We start from the raw sequence: 17782 nt of genomic DNA on the forward strand, positions 1-17782 counted from the left end.
ATGGATTACTGTGCCTTTTCCAAAACTTTCCTTCAGAAAAATAACAAACTGCTAACTGTGCTTTCTAAACGGCTCGGGGAGATTGCCACAGAAGGTTTTAGTTCTAGTGCCCCGGGCCCTTCCCAGAGCGCCAGCCGAAGCAGGCTTCACGTCAGTCCCCAACCTTGTCTGGCTGGAGTTCGTGGGCAGCCTTGATTGCGGCGTCGCAGCAGTTTAGTCTGCGGAAAGGTAGTGGCTGGGATCCAAACTGCCAGCTCCGCGTAGTTGCCCCGTGCGTCGACCTGAACGCAGGTCGGAGTCCCTTTGGGGATCTAGGACTTAACGACGCCGGAACCCGATGCCAGGGACGTGGGCGCAGCGGAGCACAATAGCTACCGTACGGTCCTACAGTGAGGCCCAGTAGAGAGGCGGAAGTCAAGTGCGCTGACGCAGCTAGGGGAACTTTGCCTCGATGGCACTTTCCTGTTCGCGACTCCTCCCCCACTGGAGGGGCTCGGCTCGAGAATTCAAGATGGAGTCGCTGAGTCGAGCTGGGCAGGAGATGAGCTTAGCGGCCCTGAAGCAGCATGACCCCTACATCACCAGCATCGCAGACCTCACCGGCCAGGTTGCTCTGTACACCTTCTGCCCCAAGGCGAACCAGTGGGTGAGTGCCGCCCAGCCACTGAGGTCGTTTGCCCGGCCGCCGCCTCTTAAAGGGGCCGCGCGGACCGCCCAGGGTAGGGAGTGAAGCCAGAGGCCAGATCAGCGGAGATGAGGTCGGAGACCGGAGGAACTGGCCGGCCTCTGAGGGGGGTCTGGGGCACACAGATTGGGAAAGAGGAGCTGGAGAAATAGGCCCAAGACATCCGGGGGAAAAGCCGACGGAGGGGAGGAGTGGAGGAGGATCAGACTCTTGGGGTTCGGACCGGGGGCGTGGGTGATTTGCCTTCTTTGCAGCTGTGTTAGAGGATATGAGACCGGTGAGGTCAGAAAGATACTTGAAAGATTAAGGGTTATTGGATAAATTACATGTATATAATCAAAGTGAACGCCCCTCCCCCCCCCAACATACACATAAACAAGAGCCCCTTTCGCAGAGGTCATTTGGATTTAAAGTTTGAACTCAAGTTAGTTTCAATTCTTGGAAGAGAGGAGGTGGGTACCGCTTTTATCGAACCACACTGTATTTCCAGAGTTTAGGGAAAGAATTTAAAGCACTTAAAAGAGCTTCCATGTTAATTGGATTCCCTTGAAACCTTTGAGAAAGAGACCCTGTAAATGTACATGGTTCCAGCTTTGCTGCTGGTGATGTCACCCCTGAGTGCTCCCATTACACTAAATACTTTTTGACTTTGTTGCATGGGAGTGGGTCCAAAAAGTTACATTCAGTCTATTCAGTGACTTGTTGGCCCCTGTTTGAAACTTCGTTCATTGCTTTAATAACATAATTTCCTGTTTTCTAGTAATTGATCCTTAATTAACTCATTCAGGTCTAGGCTTTATTTGCACCCAGAAAGTATTCCGTACTACACAAAATACTAGCAAATTTAACAATTAAGAAAAAAGAATTCGTAAATGTTTGATGAATTGAATTCGTGAATTACTGGTGTTCACATTTCAGTAAGAAATGACCTTGCACTAACAAAAGTATGAAAGGTTATCATCATAGCACATTTTTTAGGTATGTTATATTTAACCAATAATTTTGTGAAAATCATTTTCTATTTATAAAGTAAATTCAGATGAAGACAGTTGTCAAAATTACTTTGCTTTAGATCTTTCCTTCACCTCTTGGAAGAGGAGGAAGAAGGGAAGCCACAAAGAACAAAATTATAGATTTTTTTAAGTGAAACTCTTTTAGATATTGGCTTACTTTGAATTATTCTGAATAATTTTTCTTGGTCCTACATATACATTTGTGAAACATGAATTGCAGACAAATGTTGAAGACGGGACAGGGACTTACTAATAAACTTTTATTTCTAATTTTTCACAGACTTTAAATATTTTGGAATTTTAATTGTGAAGTTCTGCTTTATACATGAAATGCAAGTCATAATAATCTGAGTTGAGTAATAGGCTGGCATTGTTTGTTCATTTGAATAATGGACCATATAGCACATAACCAAAATTTTTTGTCTTCGTTACTTATCAGTGAGTTGTGACTTTGCACAGTGTGTGTTTGGGCAGGTTTTCTCTGTGAGACAGTTAATTGCCAATTTTTTATACTAATAACTTAGCATTTGAAAGTCAAGAAAAAGCCTCTGAATCCCTAAGATGGAAAAGTTCCATGATTTTTAAACTAGGGCAATTCTCCTGGAAAAAACTGAGATGATAAATATATTTTATCCCAACAAACTAAATTTGATTTGACTAACATTTAACATTTTCTAACAGTTTGTTGATGACATTAAAATATTTAGATCTTGCCCTGCTCTTGTGGCTCTGGTTTTGGGGTCATCCCATAAACCAAAATGTCGCTGGTTTGATTCCTAGTCAGGACACGTGCCTGGGTTGTGGGGCAGGTCCCCTGGCTGGGGACATTGGAGAGGCAACAGATTGATGTTCCTCTTACACATAAATAAGTAAAGCTGCTATGTATGTTTTTGATAAATAATAAAATATGTAGGTCCTGTATAGCCTATGAACTGCCAACTTTTATATATGCATGTGTGTGTGTGTGTGTGTGTGTATATATATATATTTTTTTTAACATTGTAACTGTTTAAGACCTAAGTACACTCTTAGCCCAGCAAATGAGAGATGGGTGTGAATTGTACTAAATGAAAACATTTCACTCTAAGCTAAAAATTTTTTTAAATTATTTATTGGCCTGTAATAATTATTTTAAGGCAGAGTGTAGTTTCATTATTCAAAAAAAGTTATAAAAATAACAAACTAATTGTGTTTGACAGTAATTTTTTTTTTAACTTTTATAAGATTTAGCCCTGGTTGGTGTGGCTCAGTGGATTGAGCACCACCAGGCTGCTAAAGGAAAGGTCGCTGTTTGGATTTTCCATCAGGGTACATGCCTGGATTGCGGGCAGGGTCCTTAGTTGGGGGCACGCAAGAGTGAGAGGCAGCCAATCAATGTATCTCTCACACACGATGTTTCTCTCCCTCTCTTCCCCTCTCTCTAAAAGTAAGTAAATAAAATCTTAAAATGTTTTACTGAGTCAAACTGACAACATATGCCAGGAAACTATTTCAAATACCTTTTGTTTTACAGTAATTTTTAACTAACCACATTTGCTACTCACGAAATATACCAAAATCTCCCAATGATGAAACAAAGAGCGCTATAAGATGAAATTTCCTCTTTTTTTCTCTACTGACTTTGATAAACTTTAAAAATGAAGAAATTGTTATACACACTACCTTGCCTTTAAAATTAAGAAGTCTGGCTAAAACATTTTAATGTAAAAAGTGAGAGCTAATTTCAGGATTTTCTTGTTTAAAATTAAAAGAGAGAGAAAAAAACTGCTGCAGATACAGGCATGTTGCTGGATTGAGCCTCCCATGTGCATTAATGTGCATCAAGAGCATAGAAGGGAGACAGAAGAAACTGTTCATAGCAGTGTGTGGGGTGAGGACTTAGCTGACCTGTTGCAAAGTGATTAATTGTAATATAAGTAAGTTGATCTTAAACATTAAGTATTTCTTTTCCTTTGGAATATTTGGGGTTGTATTATGGGTAGAAATCTAATTGATTCATCGTCTGTTATAGGAGAAGACTGACATAGAAGGGACCTTATTTGTATATCGAAGGTAAGCTTTTAAAAAATATGTATATATATGTATTGTTAAATCTCATGGTGAACAATGTCATACAAAGTGGTTCAACCCATTGTACATTTGTCTTCAGAACCTTCCTGCTTGACCCTTCAAGTATTCACTCATCTCTACCTAACCAAGTTACGTCTCCTCTTTGAGCCTTCCTGTGATTCAGAGTAAACAGAACTAGAACTTCTTTAGGAACCTAGCCAAACCATCTCAAAATAGAAAATATTTTGTAGTAATAACTGAGTCTAACAGATGCCTTCCTCCTCCCCACACCTCCACCCATATTTAAAAAGATACATAGTTGAGAAAAATATAATACATGAACTAGCTCTATAAAATAATGTGGTTGAAGGGTCAGTCCTGCTATTCTGTGGTTACTAAATGAGAGGTTATCTTCTGTGACTCGGGCTCTGTCCCCTTCCCTACCTACTTCCTAAAAGTTCTGGATTGTATACAATAAATTTAATAGTGTGTGTTTTTAATATGAGAGTCCTTTAGAGATCATTCAGAATTGCACATTTTTTTACTTTCAGCTTCCTAGAAGTATAAAATGTGATTGGTTTGTAAATTGCAAGTTTCCTAACCTAAAAGTAACTAACGGGATATGATAGCCGTGGAGCCCCTTCTTTTCCTGGATTCCTGTTAGGCCTTGCTGCGGTTCCTTCCTTTGGTTTCTAAAGCTTAGGAACTCAGCAGGAATATCTGGTTCCGTTCTTGTCTCTTTTTTTCAATACTATGAGTTACCTTTAAAGGATTGCTTTTATCCTTTGATTGTAATTAAGAAAAATTTATCAGATATTCTCTCTCTTTTCTTTTTGGTTGAGGGGGGGCTCTTTAACATTCACCTTCTATAAATCTCTAAAAATCTTTCAACTGTTGGTAGAACTTTGGTGTCTATAATACTTTGAAAGTACTCTCCCGGCTTTTTTGTTACCATATAGCACAGATTCACTAATTGTAGAAAATGTGAAATTTAGTGTAGTGAGTGGGTGAATTGACTTAATAAAATATAATACATGGAGGCTTACATGGTATTGATTATAATAACAGGAGACCAAAAGGAGAACACTATATATACCTTGGATAAAGTTATACTAGGATGTCAGAATATTACTTTGCAGAGAATTTTGCATTAAAGAAGCCTGGATTTGGAGTCAGAAAACCTAAAGATGAATTCTGGTTGTTATTTGTATGGCTTTGGGCATAGGCCTTAATCATTTTGAGCTTGTTTCCTAATCTGTAAACAGGTTCTAAAATCTCTCCCAGGTACACAGAGAAATGAATGAGAAACCGTAAAGTGTTGTATACATGTGAGGTGTCTGAAGGATCATGTACTGAATCACACTGGGTATAGGTACTAAGGACATCTCTTATTGTAGGATTTGAGGCATTTTCTCGTACTTGGGAGAACTATGGAAAGACTTATTTGGTACAAAAGAAAATCACTATTATAACATGAGACAGTCATCATATAACCAGTCCTGTACCATATTTAAAATAAATGAGACTTTTATTGAGCAAGTGTTTATTAAAAACCTGTGTTGTCTGTCTTGGGATATATATAGCTGAGGAAAAAAATAAGACAAAATCCCTATTTGCATGGAGCTTACAGTCTAATGGAGAAAAACAATAAGTATGGGAAAAGAGAAAGGAGGTTTAGAGGTGTTGAGCTTGGGAGCCCTGAAAGGATGGTTCTCAGGTATGCCTAATTGGGAAAGTGACATTTGAGCAAAGGCCTGTGGGGAAGGACATAACTGTAGATTCTGGGCAAGTGGTCCAGGCAGAAGTATTTAGCGAGAAAGGCAAGATGCCCAGTGTGGCTGGAACAGGAAAAGCAAGAGAAGAGACATAGATAAAATCAAGGTCAGGGCTGGAGGGGTACATATATATCAGCTAAGACCTTGTGGCCTTCTCAATAAGGACTTCGGCCTTTACTCTGAGGGACTGAGTCCTTGGAAGCTTCAGAGAGGAAGAGGATTATGATGTTACTTTTTTTGGTTTACAATTTTAAATGCTAATAATATTATGTAATGCAATAATGTATTCATTCTTAGAAATCAAAATAAAGAAGTAGGTAGCATTTCTGCAAACTAACAGTGACTGCAGATTATTTTTCTTCTATTAAATCTAAGGTCAGCTTCACCTTACCATGGTTTTACCATTGTGAATCGATTGAATATGCACAATCTTGTTGAACCAGTGAATAAAGATTTGGAATTTCAGCTCCATGAACCATTTCTTCTATATAGAAATGCAAGCTGTGAGTATATCTGTTTTATTACAGTTCTTGTGTTTACAATTAAAATTGAGTGGCTATCGTCTCTACCAACACATTCTTGGAGTTTTAAGTTACAAAAAACATTTAGTCTATACTCTTTTATAGTTATAGATTAGTCTCAGTAAAAGCAAGTCTTTTAAATTGGGCTTCTGAAATTAAAAAACTTTTGTATACAATGACTTAGTATATTATTTTAGTTAACTATACTACTTCATAAACTAGCATTACGTTATGTTCCTGTTGTTTGCTTTCTGAAGGTAAGTTTCACCCTCTTTCTTGTGAGACTGAATTGTTGGCTGCCCATGCCCCTGAGCAATAGGACTTAGTTTGAGAGACACAGAATGGGACAGACACTGATACTGATAGTTCTGTCCACTAAGAAAGTACTATATTTTTCAGATGATAAAATGCACTTTTTCACCACATTTTTTGCTTCAAAAAGTTTTTTCCTATTTTCCTTCTCTAAAACCCAGGTGCATCTTATGGTATGGACCCCAGATGCACCTAGGTTTTAGAGGAGAAAAATAGGGGGGGAAGGATTTTGAAGCAAAAAAATGTAGTTTAAAAGTATGTCTTATAGTCTGAACAATACGGTATTTGTCCTGATTGTGTTATCTTTCAATCTGTTTATTTAGTTGAGTGTGTGCTGGGCCAAGAGGTACTGTACTTTAATGTTAATGATAGAGTAACTTCTAATGGGGAAGACAGGCATTTAAGTCAACTGAGATTCAGGTGAGTGGCACCTACTCAGTGGCAGAGTGAGGATAACCCTTTTTTTTCCTCAGGGTTTTTTCGGGCATTTTCCAGACCATTAAAAATGGTTGGACATAGTCAGCAAAGCTAGAATGGTTCTTTCAAGATGTAATGTACTAAAAAATATGCAGTACTTAGTGCCTACATTTCAGTATGGGTAATGAACACATGTGAGGACAAAAGGTATGCTGTAACTGTCATCTAAGGAAATTACTGGAGAGAAATATTGCTTCTGACTCAAAAAAGGAGAAGTTACTGTGTTTGAATTTCACTCGAATGGGAGGTAACTGGTATTGGAGGAATGTATTCAGTATAAAATATAAAAAGCTACTAGAAATTATGTTTATTTTAATTCCCTGAATGAGAAGTGGCAAGGTCTATTTTAAAGCTAGAAGCCCCAATCTTTCTTCCTAACTCTCTTTTAAGTATCTAAGTGAAGTGGAATCTCTTTTCATTAAACTACTTACTGGCTAATTGAATTACCTCTGAGATTTTAATTTCTGTGGACATATGGAAATGCCTTTTAATACCTATAAGTTCAGATGGAGTGAAACTAATATTAACAGTAGAATTATTCCAGGTGGCTGTTTTCTTTGCACTGAACATTCTGTTAAAGGAGAAATACTGCAAAGAAACACAGATCTAATTTTTTGAAAAGAGAAATTGGCTTAATTCTGCTCTTCACTACCTGGAAACTTAATCTAGCAATTGTTCCTTAGGAAATTCTGATCATTAAAATAGTAGGTAAGATTATCAGAGGCCCTTGGACTTAATTGCCATTTAGTATAAGCATGAAGTGGATCGTATTGTATTTCACAAGTAAAGTTTCCTTTAAAGTTGGAAGTGCAACATAACACAAATATAATGAAACCATGATTAACCAGGTTAACTAATCAGAGCTTCAGTTATCTGGAAATATTTCTGTAGTCCGTGTGTGGAAGAAATGAAGACAGAATATAAGAAAGCAAGCTAATGTTAGATTTTATTTTGTGGAAATTTAGCAAATAACTCAAGTATAATCTGGGGTCAGCATAAAAATGTCAGTGTCTTACAACTTTAACCCCAGTATAGTATCAGTATTATAGGTAATTTATTATAACGTTAAGATTTTAAATTATCAGGAGTGTTTATTAGAGTATTCTTGAGCAGAAAAGTGCACTAATGCATTTTATTGTGGAGAGATATTCAACAAGAGATTGAAACAAAGATTTCCTTAGTTAAACAGAAAACTCACTTAACCAGGTCATTTCATTTCCCGGTTAATGGAGGCTCTGAATCGTCCCCTAAGAGCCTTACAGTTTCTGATATTGCTAATTAGAAATGCAAGAACATGTCAGCTTGTTTTCAGACTAGAGAAAGGCCGGGAAAGGTCAGGTACAACATTGTAGGTATATTAGAGGCAGTCTAGAAGAGGAGCTTGGGGAAATACTTAAAGAAGTAGCTGTATCGGAGAGAAGTGACAAGATGGCATAGGGTGATCCGGGAGCATTCGGGCCTCGAGTAGTGTGTGTCTTGCCTACCTCATCTTCAAAGTAGAAAGCAGTCTTGCCGGGTCAGCAAGCCATCAAGCTGTTCAGGGATTTGTTCTTTAAATAAAAAGTTAATTAGTGCCTGATTGTGTATACAGGTAATTATACCTGATTGCATAGCTGTGCTTCTGTCATTTTTCTTGTGGGAAATGGCACTGCGACACCTGACCCATTTTACTCGTACACCTTCAGATCCAGCTTCTTTTCACTCAACTCAGTTTGTAGAGTTAAAATAATAGAAAATTGAACTGTAACATTGCTCCAGTTCTAAATTGTTTCTATTTTGTCTCTTTTTCTTTATACAAAATGCTGACCTAACCCCACCCCACCTTCCCCCAAGGAAAGGTGAAATTTTACAGAAAAAGTACTTATCCTAGTTAAGGGCTTAAGTTTGGTGATTCTCTTGAATCTTTCAGAAACAGTATATTTTTACATACTGTGCAAGGGCCTTTTGGCGACCAAAGGACCCCTGTGGGGCTGCAGTAAGGGTTGGGGAGACTGCAGATTCTGTAGTTACTAAGCAAAAAATGATTTTCCAAGCTCTTCCCAACTTACAGATAAGGAAACTGGAGTCCAGTAGAAGATAAACTTGCATGAGTCACAAAGGTTTAAGTGACAGAGGCAGAATTCAAATCTAGGTCTGTCAGCCAAACTTCTTTCTATCCCACTGCAGCAGTAGAATTGCTTCCTCAGCCCGCATTCCAGAGCATAGATAGCTGTCCAGTAGGTCTCTGATGGTGGAGATGTTCTGTGTCAGTACTGCCCCATGGAACAGCCACCAGCCACATGTGTCTGCTGAGCATATGAAATGTGGCCAGGGCGACCAAGAAAATTGTTTTTCTTTCAGTTTATTTAGTTTAATTAATTTGTATTTAAATAGTCATATTAAGCTAATGACAACAGAAATCTAAAGGATGAATTCATATTCAAACACACCCTTTTGTCATGCCGTATTGAATTGAACAAGCACTTGAGAAACTTTGGGTTCAATTTTTGTGCCTTTTAGTCATTTATTTTTAAAATTTACAAGTCATTTCTAGATATAAAGGCTGCAGGAGATATCCCTGAGAGTGGCTTTGCCATGGTAACACTCTTGGCATGGAATTTAGTTTACAGACAAGAATTCTATTCTAGGCTTTGCCATTTTACCAACTGTAACCTTAGGTAAATCACTTAAACCACTGTGTCCTCCTCATCTTAAAAGGGCATCATATATGTGAAGGTATTTTGTCAGGCAATTAAACATATAAAATATTACAGACTGTGTCTCCATCTTGGACTCAAGCCAAAGGATCTTATTAATGAAAGAGTCATAAGGACTTTGCTATTATGCAGGTTCTTTTATAACCCAGGCCCCTAGTGTGCTGCTTCCCATTCCTCTGACCAGCACCACGATAAGCCGGCGACTCTGATGATCTTTCCAGGTGTTGTAGGGGCCATTGCTAGACAGCCTGAGCTGTGACAAGTTGAAAATATATGTTAAAATGGGAAGTTTTAGGGGTACAGATTTTTTAAACTCAACAAAAGCAGTTTTGTTCAGTAGGTTATGATGTTCATTTCTTTGTTTTAGTAATTTTTTTCAATTATAGCTGGATACAATGTTAGTTTCAGGTATACAACATACTGATTGGACATTCATAAAACTTACAAAGTAATCACCCCCAGTAAGTCTAATATTCATGTGCATGGTATTCATTTTTGTTGTAATCTGAAACACATATTATCCTTCAGGCTATGTGTTTATATTAATAAACCGAAACTTTATATTAATAATAAGATACAGTAATAACATTTTAATCTCCCTTTAAAATATTGATGAGAGTTTTAATTTTATCTATAATTAATTGGGGGGAAATATAGATCCTTTGCTGTAAATATATGCATTACTGCCAACCTGCTGATATTCCGTTTTTACTTGTAAACAATTCATTTCACTAACTGGATTATAAAATCATTCTTTGTAGACTGAACTTCTAGGTATTCTATGGCAAAGGCACGTCAAGGAAAATATCTTTCAACTTCTGTCCAGCAATAGCATAACAGAAAATCTTCCTACAAATATTTAGAAATGCATAGCTTAAGCAAAAAGGAACCAGTGGACAGTGCCATGGGCCAGCATCGAACTGAAGTCTGAAAGCAAAACCAGGAAGCCTGTGTGCTGACACTGGCTGCTAACTGTTCAGGGTTCTTGGGAATGGGGAGTTCCCCTTTGTATGAGGACCCCATTATTATTACATGGGATCAGGAGACAAGGTCTTGCGTCCTAATGAGGTGCAGAGTTGGAGCTGAGACACACATATCAGCATACATCCAGATCCCCTGATAAGCTGTATAATAATAAATTAGAAAGATATTGGCCCCCCAACCTAGGGAGATGAAAGACTAGCATATCTCTCTCAGTCTGGGCTGGGTTAGAGGGCAAATGTTTCCCCTAAAAAATGTTAACCATGAGCCTTCTCTCATTCAGATTCGGAGGTTAAGTTATACCATCTATTTGGTATAATTTCTTACCCAGGCCAAAAAATTAATATAAAATTAATCTTCGGCTGGTGAGCACTTTAGGACACCTGGCTCACAGAACTGCAGAACCCTTCTGGAGGGACACATCCTTAACCCAAATTGCCCAGTGATCTCATTTATAAGCTCTATGGTCCAAAATTATTACCTGGACTCAACGATTGGAAAGGATTTTGAGAAACTGGAGGAGACAACTCAGAAAAGTATCCAGAATGCATCTCAGAATGAGAAAAGAAATGGAAAATATGACAGAGAATAGAATTGGAAAGTCCAACAGATGACAGAAGAATTTCAGAATGTTAAAATTTAAAGATTTTTATTTATTTATTTTTAGAGAGAGAGGAAGGGAGGGAGAAAGAGTGGGAGAGGAACATCGATGTGCCATCAGTTGCCTCTCACGTGCCCCCAACTAGGGACCTGGCCCACAGCCTAGGCCTGTGCCCCGACCAGGAATCAGACTGGCAGGCTTAGGCTCACAGGCTGGTGCTCGGTCCGATGAACCACACCGGCCAGGGCAGAATGATAAAATTTAGAGAGAGGTAGTATTTGAAGAGTTTGAGAATTTTCTGCAATCTGTGAAAAATGTAAATTTAGGCATTGTCAGTAGAATAAAGTCCCCAAACATAATAAATAGGAATAAATACAAACCTGAACACATGGTAAATCATCAAAGGCAAAGAGACAGCAGGAACCAGAGGCTGCCTGAGATTGATTATTTACAGATAGCAACAACTAGACAGCATGTCAGTTGCACCTACTGAGTTTGGAAGACAAATGAATAATATTTTCTAAGAGGGAAAAAACAACCAACAATTCAGTACTCCAAGAGAACAAAATAAAGACTTTTTTCAACAATAACAGAACTGTTTCTAGTAGCACTGTCCAATATAGTAGCCACATATTGCTATTGAGCTTTTGAAATGTGCCTAGTAAAACTGAATTTTTAATTGTATTTAATTTAAATTTAATGGTGCAGTTCAAAAGGCTATAGTTGAAAGTTAGGAAATTGAGCACAGAAATAGGAAATGAAATCTAAGAAACAATGAGCGAAGAAAATGAGAGAAATCAAAATAAGCAGTGACTGTAAAACAATAAAGTGACTAGTTTAAATAGAGAAAAGTGAAGCAAAAATACTAGACAGCAGTAACAAAAGCTGTTCAAACCTACATATCCCAAGACTGAGGTAAGATAAACTGATTCAGCCTGTGTGGCCCTGGCTGATGTAGTTCAGTGGATTGAGAGTGGGCCTGTAAACCAGAGGATCATGGTTCGATTCCCAGACAGGGCATGTGCCTGGGTTCCAGGCCAGTTCCCAGCAGGGGATGCATGAGAGGCAACCATACAGTGATATTTCTCTCCCTCTCTCCTTCCCTTCCCCTCTAAAGATAAATAAATAAAAACCTAAAAAATAAATAAATCAGCCTGTATGTATTCAAAAGATTCAGGGCAACCACTGCATAATAAAAATAAGATGTCTTTTAAACCAGTAGAAACCAGAATTAGAACAAAGTAAATATAAACCATGGGAAATAGCCCAAAACAAAGTGGCAGAAATAAATCAGTAATTAGAACAAATATTAAGTGAACTAAACCTCCCAGTTAAGACAGATTTTGAGGTTGGATACAAATACAGAATTTTGCCACTATATTGCGTTCAAAAATCTTACAACTCGCCCTGGCTGGGTGGCTAAGTTGGGTGGAGTGCCGTTCCCATACAGCAGAGGATTGTGGTCCTGTTCCCGTCAGGGCACATGCCTAGGTTGTGGGTTTGATCCCCAGTCAGGTGTGTACAGGAGGCAACTTATGGATGTTTTTCTCTCACATCAATGTCTTTTTAAAATCAATAACATGTCCTTTTTTAAAAAAATCTCAAAAACATGGGAAGGTTGAAAGTTAAGGGGTAAAATGAGGTATCTCAGGCAACTATTCAGCAATCAAACAAGGGTGATGTAGCTATGTTAATCAGACACGATAGATTCTGAGGTAAAAACACCTGGGATAAAGCTTACCACATAATGATAAAAGAACAACTTACCTAGAAGACAAAACAGTTCCAAACTAGTGTGTAATATGTGTCAGAAATGTATATGGAACATTAAAAATCCATAATTATAGATTTAATGGGCAACCTTAGTAATTGGCAGATTAAGTAGACAACTCAACAAGATTATGGTATATTTAAACAGTACAGTTAACAGTGATCTAATGGACACATGAAGAAACTTCCAGAAATTCAAGAATTTGTATTTTTTTAAGTACATATTCAAATTTTATAATAATTACCACATGTAGGCCACCAAGCCCAAGAAGTTAGAAATCCAAGTTAATTTGAAGGAAAATATAGATGAATAGAAATTAATTGGGGAAAGTAGAAATTGCAGTAGAACAATAGAGCAAATCTATGTAGTTTTCATAAAACACTCTCCCATATAATATGATTGATCCAACAACAATAAAGAATGAGGGGAGGTATACTAAGCAGTATTAGGAAATACGTGTGTGTGTACACATTACTGTACATTTCTGACCTTATCATAGGGTGCTTATCCCCACAAACCACTTTTCTGCAGTGAAGAAGCCATACTTCTCATATTCACTGTCCTTCCGCTGGCATTCGGCAGCCACCTGCTGTGAGCAGCGTACCTCACTAAGTGCGCTTCTCTGAAAAGGTGCTTTTCCCTAAGACCAGTGCCGAGAGGTCCTTTGCTTTCCACTTCTGTAGGCACCTCTCGGAATGAAAGTGGTAACCTAGAATCTATGTGTGTATCCTATATACTATGGCTTAATTATGAAATGCCCCAAGAATAATTTGTAAGGTGGGTTCGAGCAGTTTTTTTTTAATCCAAAATTTGGTGTTCGAATGAACAAAAACATAAAAGCAATCAAAACTTTTTTCTGATACAGCTTAACAGTTTACGATATGACCTGGTTAATTTAAAATATTATGGTAAAGGTTTGTGGTACCATTAAGCTCTGCAAAACATTTCTGGCACTTAATGATTTTCTTTTGCAAAACTATTTCAGTATTGTCTTTTATTTTGCTTTTAAACAAACAAGGTGATTATTTAACTCAGACAGAAACCCAAATTCAGTGGTATTTATTATATACCTGTCATTTGCCAAACACTTTACCAAGTGCTATATACCATTTTAGTTAAAACTATTGCTTACTTTCAAAGAATTTCATTTGTCCTTCAGTTCTGCTGTATTTTTTTTTTTAGAAAATTGTAAGCAGAAGTCATAAAATTGGTTTGAACTTTGAGTGTCAGAACTATGCCTTTCTGGTAAGGGTCAGGATTCTTAATTAAATATGCTACTATATTAATCCAAATGCTATGCTTATTGCTAAAACAACTTTGTTAATGGTAAAAAATTATTAAGACCTGTGATTTGAGAATTTTCTGTTGTAAATTTGAATGATTAGGCTAGTAATAGCCAAAGCCTGGCCCACCAGAGAGACGAGGGCAGCTCGTTTTCTCCACCCAACCCCTTACGGCACGGACTGCCCACTGAAGGCCCCTTCCCGTGTTTGAAATGTTTTCTGTAGCCCAGCAGTGCTGTGGGAAACTTAACAAAGTATGTGGCTCCATAGCCTGCTCAACAACAACAAAACAGTCGCGGTAACGAGCACAATTAAAGATATTACTGCTTTTTAGTATTTTTAAGGACTTACCTCTAAAAGCCTGTGAGAAGTTCCCCTTCGTTTCCACTTCACTTACAACTTTTCCTTTGTATCGGGCATCAGTCTCCTGATACAGAGCGTTTTTAATTAAAAGTAGATCACTAGAAAAAGCAGGGAGATTCATTTCCATGGTGTTGAAAATGCAGCTGCCAAATGGAAAGTTCCAGTAAAAGAAATACTGTAGTGTGTACCCTTTTTTTTCCCCTCTGCTTGTCCTTTCTCAGTCCAAGGGCAAGACTCAGAACAGTAGAGATGGTAGGTGGCTGTTGACACTTGGCGCAAATCTTCAGACTTAAAGCACAGCGCAAGAGAAGTTTATAATTTGTCAAGTCAAAAAATGTGAGTTCTACCTCCAAACCAAAAGAGGAATTTATAAACAATTTTAAAAGTTCCACAGTTCATTCTTTGTGATCTTTGAATTCAGCACAGTGCTTCTTACTTAGCCTGAGGAGAGGCGGGCAGTTTTCCCCCATCAGCTGCAGCATTGCAGTGGTGGGTATGGTTCTGTAATCAGAGAAGGAGAAGGGATCTGTGGCAACTGCATTAGTCTGGCCTCCTGAACCAAGATAAGGAAAGAGCCTTGCTGTTGCCACATTTGTAGATTGAAGAGGTAAAAGCACCATGAAAACATGGAGTGACTTAGACTCCAAGGCTGACCTGGTGACACTGTTAGGTCAGACGTTTCAGAAATCCATATTGCTTGATACCTGCTATAGGCTGCTGCTTAGTAGAGCCTCCACCAGGTGTAGGTGCCTTTTGTTAACTTTGTGACTCCCTGAACATTTTAGAATTTCCAAAGCAGATTCTTTTTGGTGTGTCTTGGTGATTGCTGGCTTTCCCTCCCCTAAGGTAGTGTTGACATGTAAAAAGCAATTTTATCTTCTTTTTAAATTGTGATGTTAATCTAAATTGTAAAAATTTTAGAAGTTAACCATGCTGCACCATTTGTCTCTAATATTTCTCTTATAAGAACTCACAAAGGAAAGCAACAATTACTTATTAAATGGCAGAGATGTATTGTTCTTAATATGAATAAGAACATATTAAGAACAATACGTTGGCAGAATAAGCCTCCAGGCCGAGCACTTGAGGTCAGTACCCTGGAGGATCCAGGCTGATCTGAGTTCCTTACAGAACCACTGTTTCTAGGCATGCTCAGCTTTTTCTTTTTACTGAAAGGAAGGCATAGGATAAGCATTTGCCACCAGTATTTAAAAGTTAGGATATTTTACACATACATACACCCCTGTACACCTAGATTCCTACCTTTTCTTTTAGTGACAAAATGGCATGGGTGGTCACACAGCACCCGCATTCCTGCAAACACTAAAAGCCAGATCTCTGGGAGGGCTGCCCACCATATCCTCATGGATCCCACCTCTTGAAGTTTCTTAAAATCCTGTGGGCATTTGCTTTACAACCATGGTTGGGTAATCTCTTAGTAAATTGACAGAAAAATATGTAGGAGAGAAGTTAGGGAAAGGAGCAAAAAGAAGTTCCGCCTTTTCTTACACCACTGCCTGCCTGACCTATTTTCCAAAGCCCTAGGTGTAGGTTTTTGGAAGCCCAGGAAATAGGAACTCAACTCCACGGAGGCCAGAGCCATACTTCTCATCCTCTGTCATCCCTTATGATACATAAAAAGGATTATATTTGTATGGGAAACCAGGGTGAATAGACTGCCTACCAGTGGGGGTTGGACGTCACTTGCAGCATACACTGGGCGGACACTCTCTGAACCAGGGAGTGGAGAGTACTGTGTGGCAATAATGGCAGTCAATCCTGACAGCAGATAAAACCCTCATGTGGTGGTTTTATTTGGGCTTGCCTATCATTTAAGAATAAAAGTTTATAAATAAAAATGATTAGGCCCTGGCTGGTGTAGCTCAGTGGATTGAGCATGGGCCTGCGAACCAGACAATCGCAGTTCGATTCCCAGTCAGGGCACATGCCTGGGTTGCAGGCGGGTTCCCTGCAGGCCAGTTCCCAGCAGGGGACACACAAAAGGCAACCATACATTGATATTTCTCTCCCTCTCTCCTTCCCTTCCCCTCTAAAGATAAATAAATAAAATCTTTAAAAAATAATAATAAATAAATAAAAATGATTAGTTGTGATATTCTTAGGTTATTTTCTTAGTCCCTAAAACAAGTTCAAGGGTCATTTTATGTGTCTGAATGCTATATTTATTATATTAACAGGGACTATGTAAGCAACATTGCTGACAAATATTTTCAGGCTTGATTTAATTTAGAGGGGGGTATCAAATTTTAAAATACTAAACCAAAGAGCTTGCAAAATAGCATTTTTCATTTACCTGGCCCAGCCCTAACTGGTGTGGCTCTGTGGGTTGGGCATCGTCCTGCAATCTAAAAGGTTGCTTGTTCAGTTCCCATCAGGGCACATGCCTGGGTTGCCGGCCAGATCCCCAGTGTTATTCTCCCTCTTTCTCCTTCCCTTCCCCTTTCAAACTGGCCCAATCTTTTAGTTAATGATAAATAAACACTTAAGATTTAAAAATTTTAAAGTAGGCTCCATTTCTACCATGTTAGTTTCAACGGTGTTTTTAGATGTGTGTTTTAGCCAAAAGGAGTAAGCTGTTAAGGTAATTGAAGCATATCTACCATCCTGTCTTATGAGTACATGACATTTCCTCACCTGCTGTGTGTGTGTGTGTGTGTGTGTGTGTGTGTGTGTATGTGTGTGTGTGTTCTTACTTCCACCTCAGAGCCTTTCTCTTCTGTCTTTCTCCGCTGTTTGATGTTCATGTGGAGCCACCAGGCTTATTCTTGTCTTAAATGATTTGTCAAGGCAGAAGCCTTCGCTTTTATACTTGCCAGGGCAGACTATGTTTGTGTAATCTGTTCCAGTCTTGTATTATTTTTATAATCAGAAGGGTCTTCCTTGTGTCTAGAGTAAATGTTTTTGGCTGATTTCCTTCTTTTTGTTTCCTGGTGTAGAGGATCTTTGTCAGTACCATCTTTAGAAATTTTGTTACTATGAACACCAGTGCCAGACAGCTTTTATCAGACCCCCTTTTCTGCTTTGTACCATGCTGAGAAAATCTCCAGCTTCCTCAAATCCTTTTAGCAAGTAGGTCAAATCTAAATAATAAATGAGTCGAAAAGACACCATGTTCATAAGAATGATTTCCAGCTCTGTTTTTGTGACATTTCACAAGACCTCTACAAGTCTCAAGGGATTTTATAAAGCCTCCATATCATATTAATTTGGATTTTTTTGACTTTATGTATGCCA

The 17782-nt window shown here is 38.4% G+C and overlaps 1 protein-coding gene across 2 annotated transcripts in view; it reads left to right on the forward strand.

Annotated features, from left to right (window-relative positions):
* Positions 1-467: 467 nt before the first annotated feature.
* Positions 468-17782, forward strand: part of DCP1A (decapping mRNA 1A) — a 59681-nt gene continuing 42366 nt past the window's right edge. For both annotated transcript variants that reach the window (XM_037134674.2, XM_037134675.2), the window contains exons 1-3: positions 468-646; positions 3710-3750; positions 5898-6025. In XM_037134674.2, coding sequence (XP_036990569.2) covers positions 512-646; positions 3710-3750; positions 5898-6025 — 304 coding nt within the window. In that variant the 5' untranslated portion in view covers positions 468-511. The remainder of the gene's footprint in view (positions 647-3709; positions 3751-5897; positions 6026-17782) is intronic.

This window comes from Artibeus jamaicensis, unplaced genomic scaffold, assembly GCF_021234435.1.
Source record: "Artibeus jamaicensis isolate MK-2021 breed Jamaican fruit bat unplaced genomic scaffold, CSHL_Jam_final contig_519, whole genome shotgun sequence".
Lineage (NCBI taxonomy): Eukaryota > Metazoa > Chordata > Mammalia > Chiroptera > Phyllostomidae > Artibeus > Artibeus jamaicensis.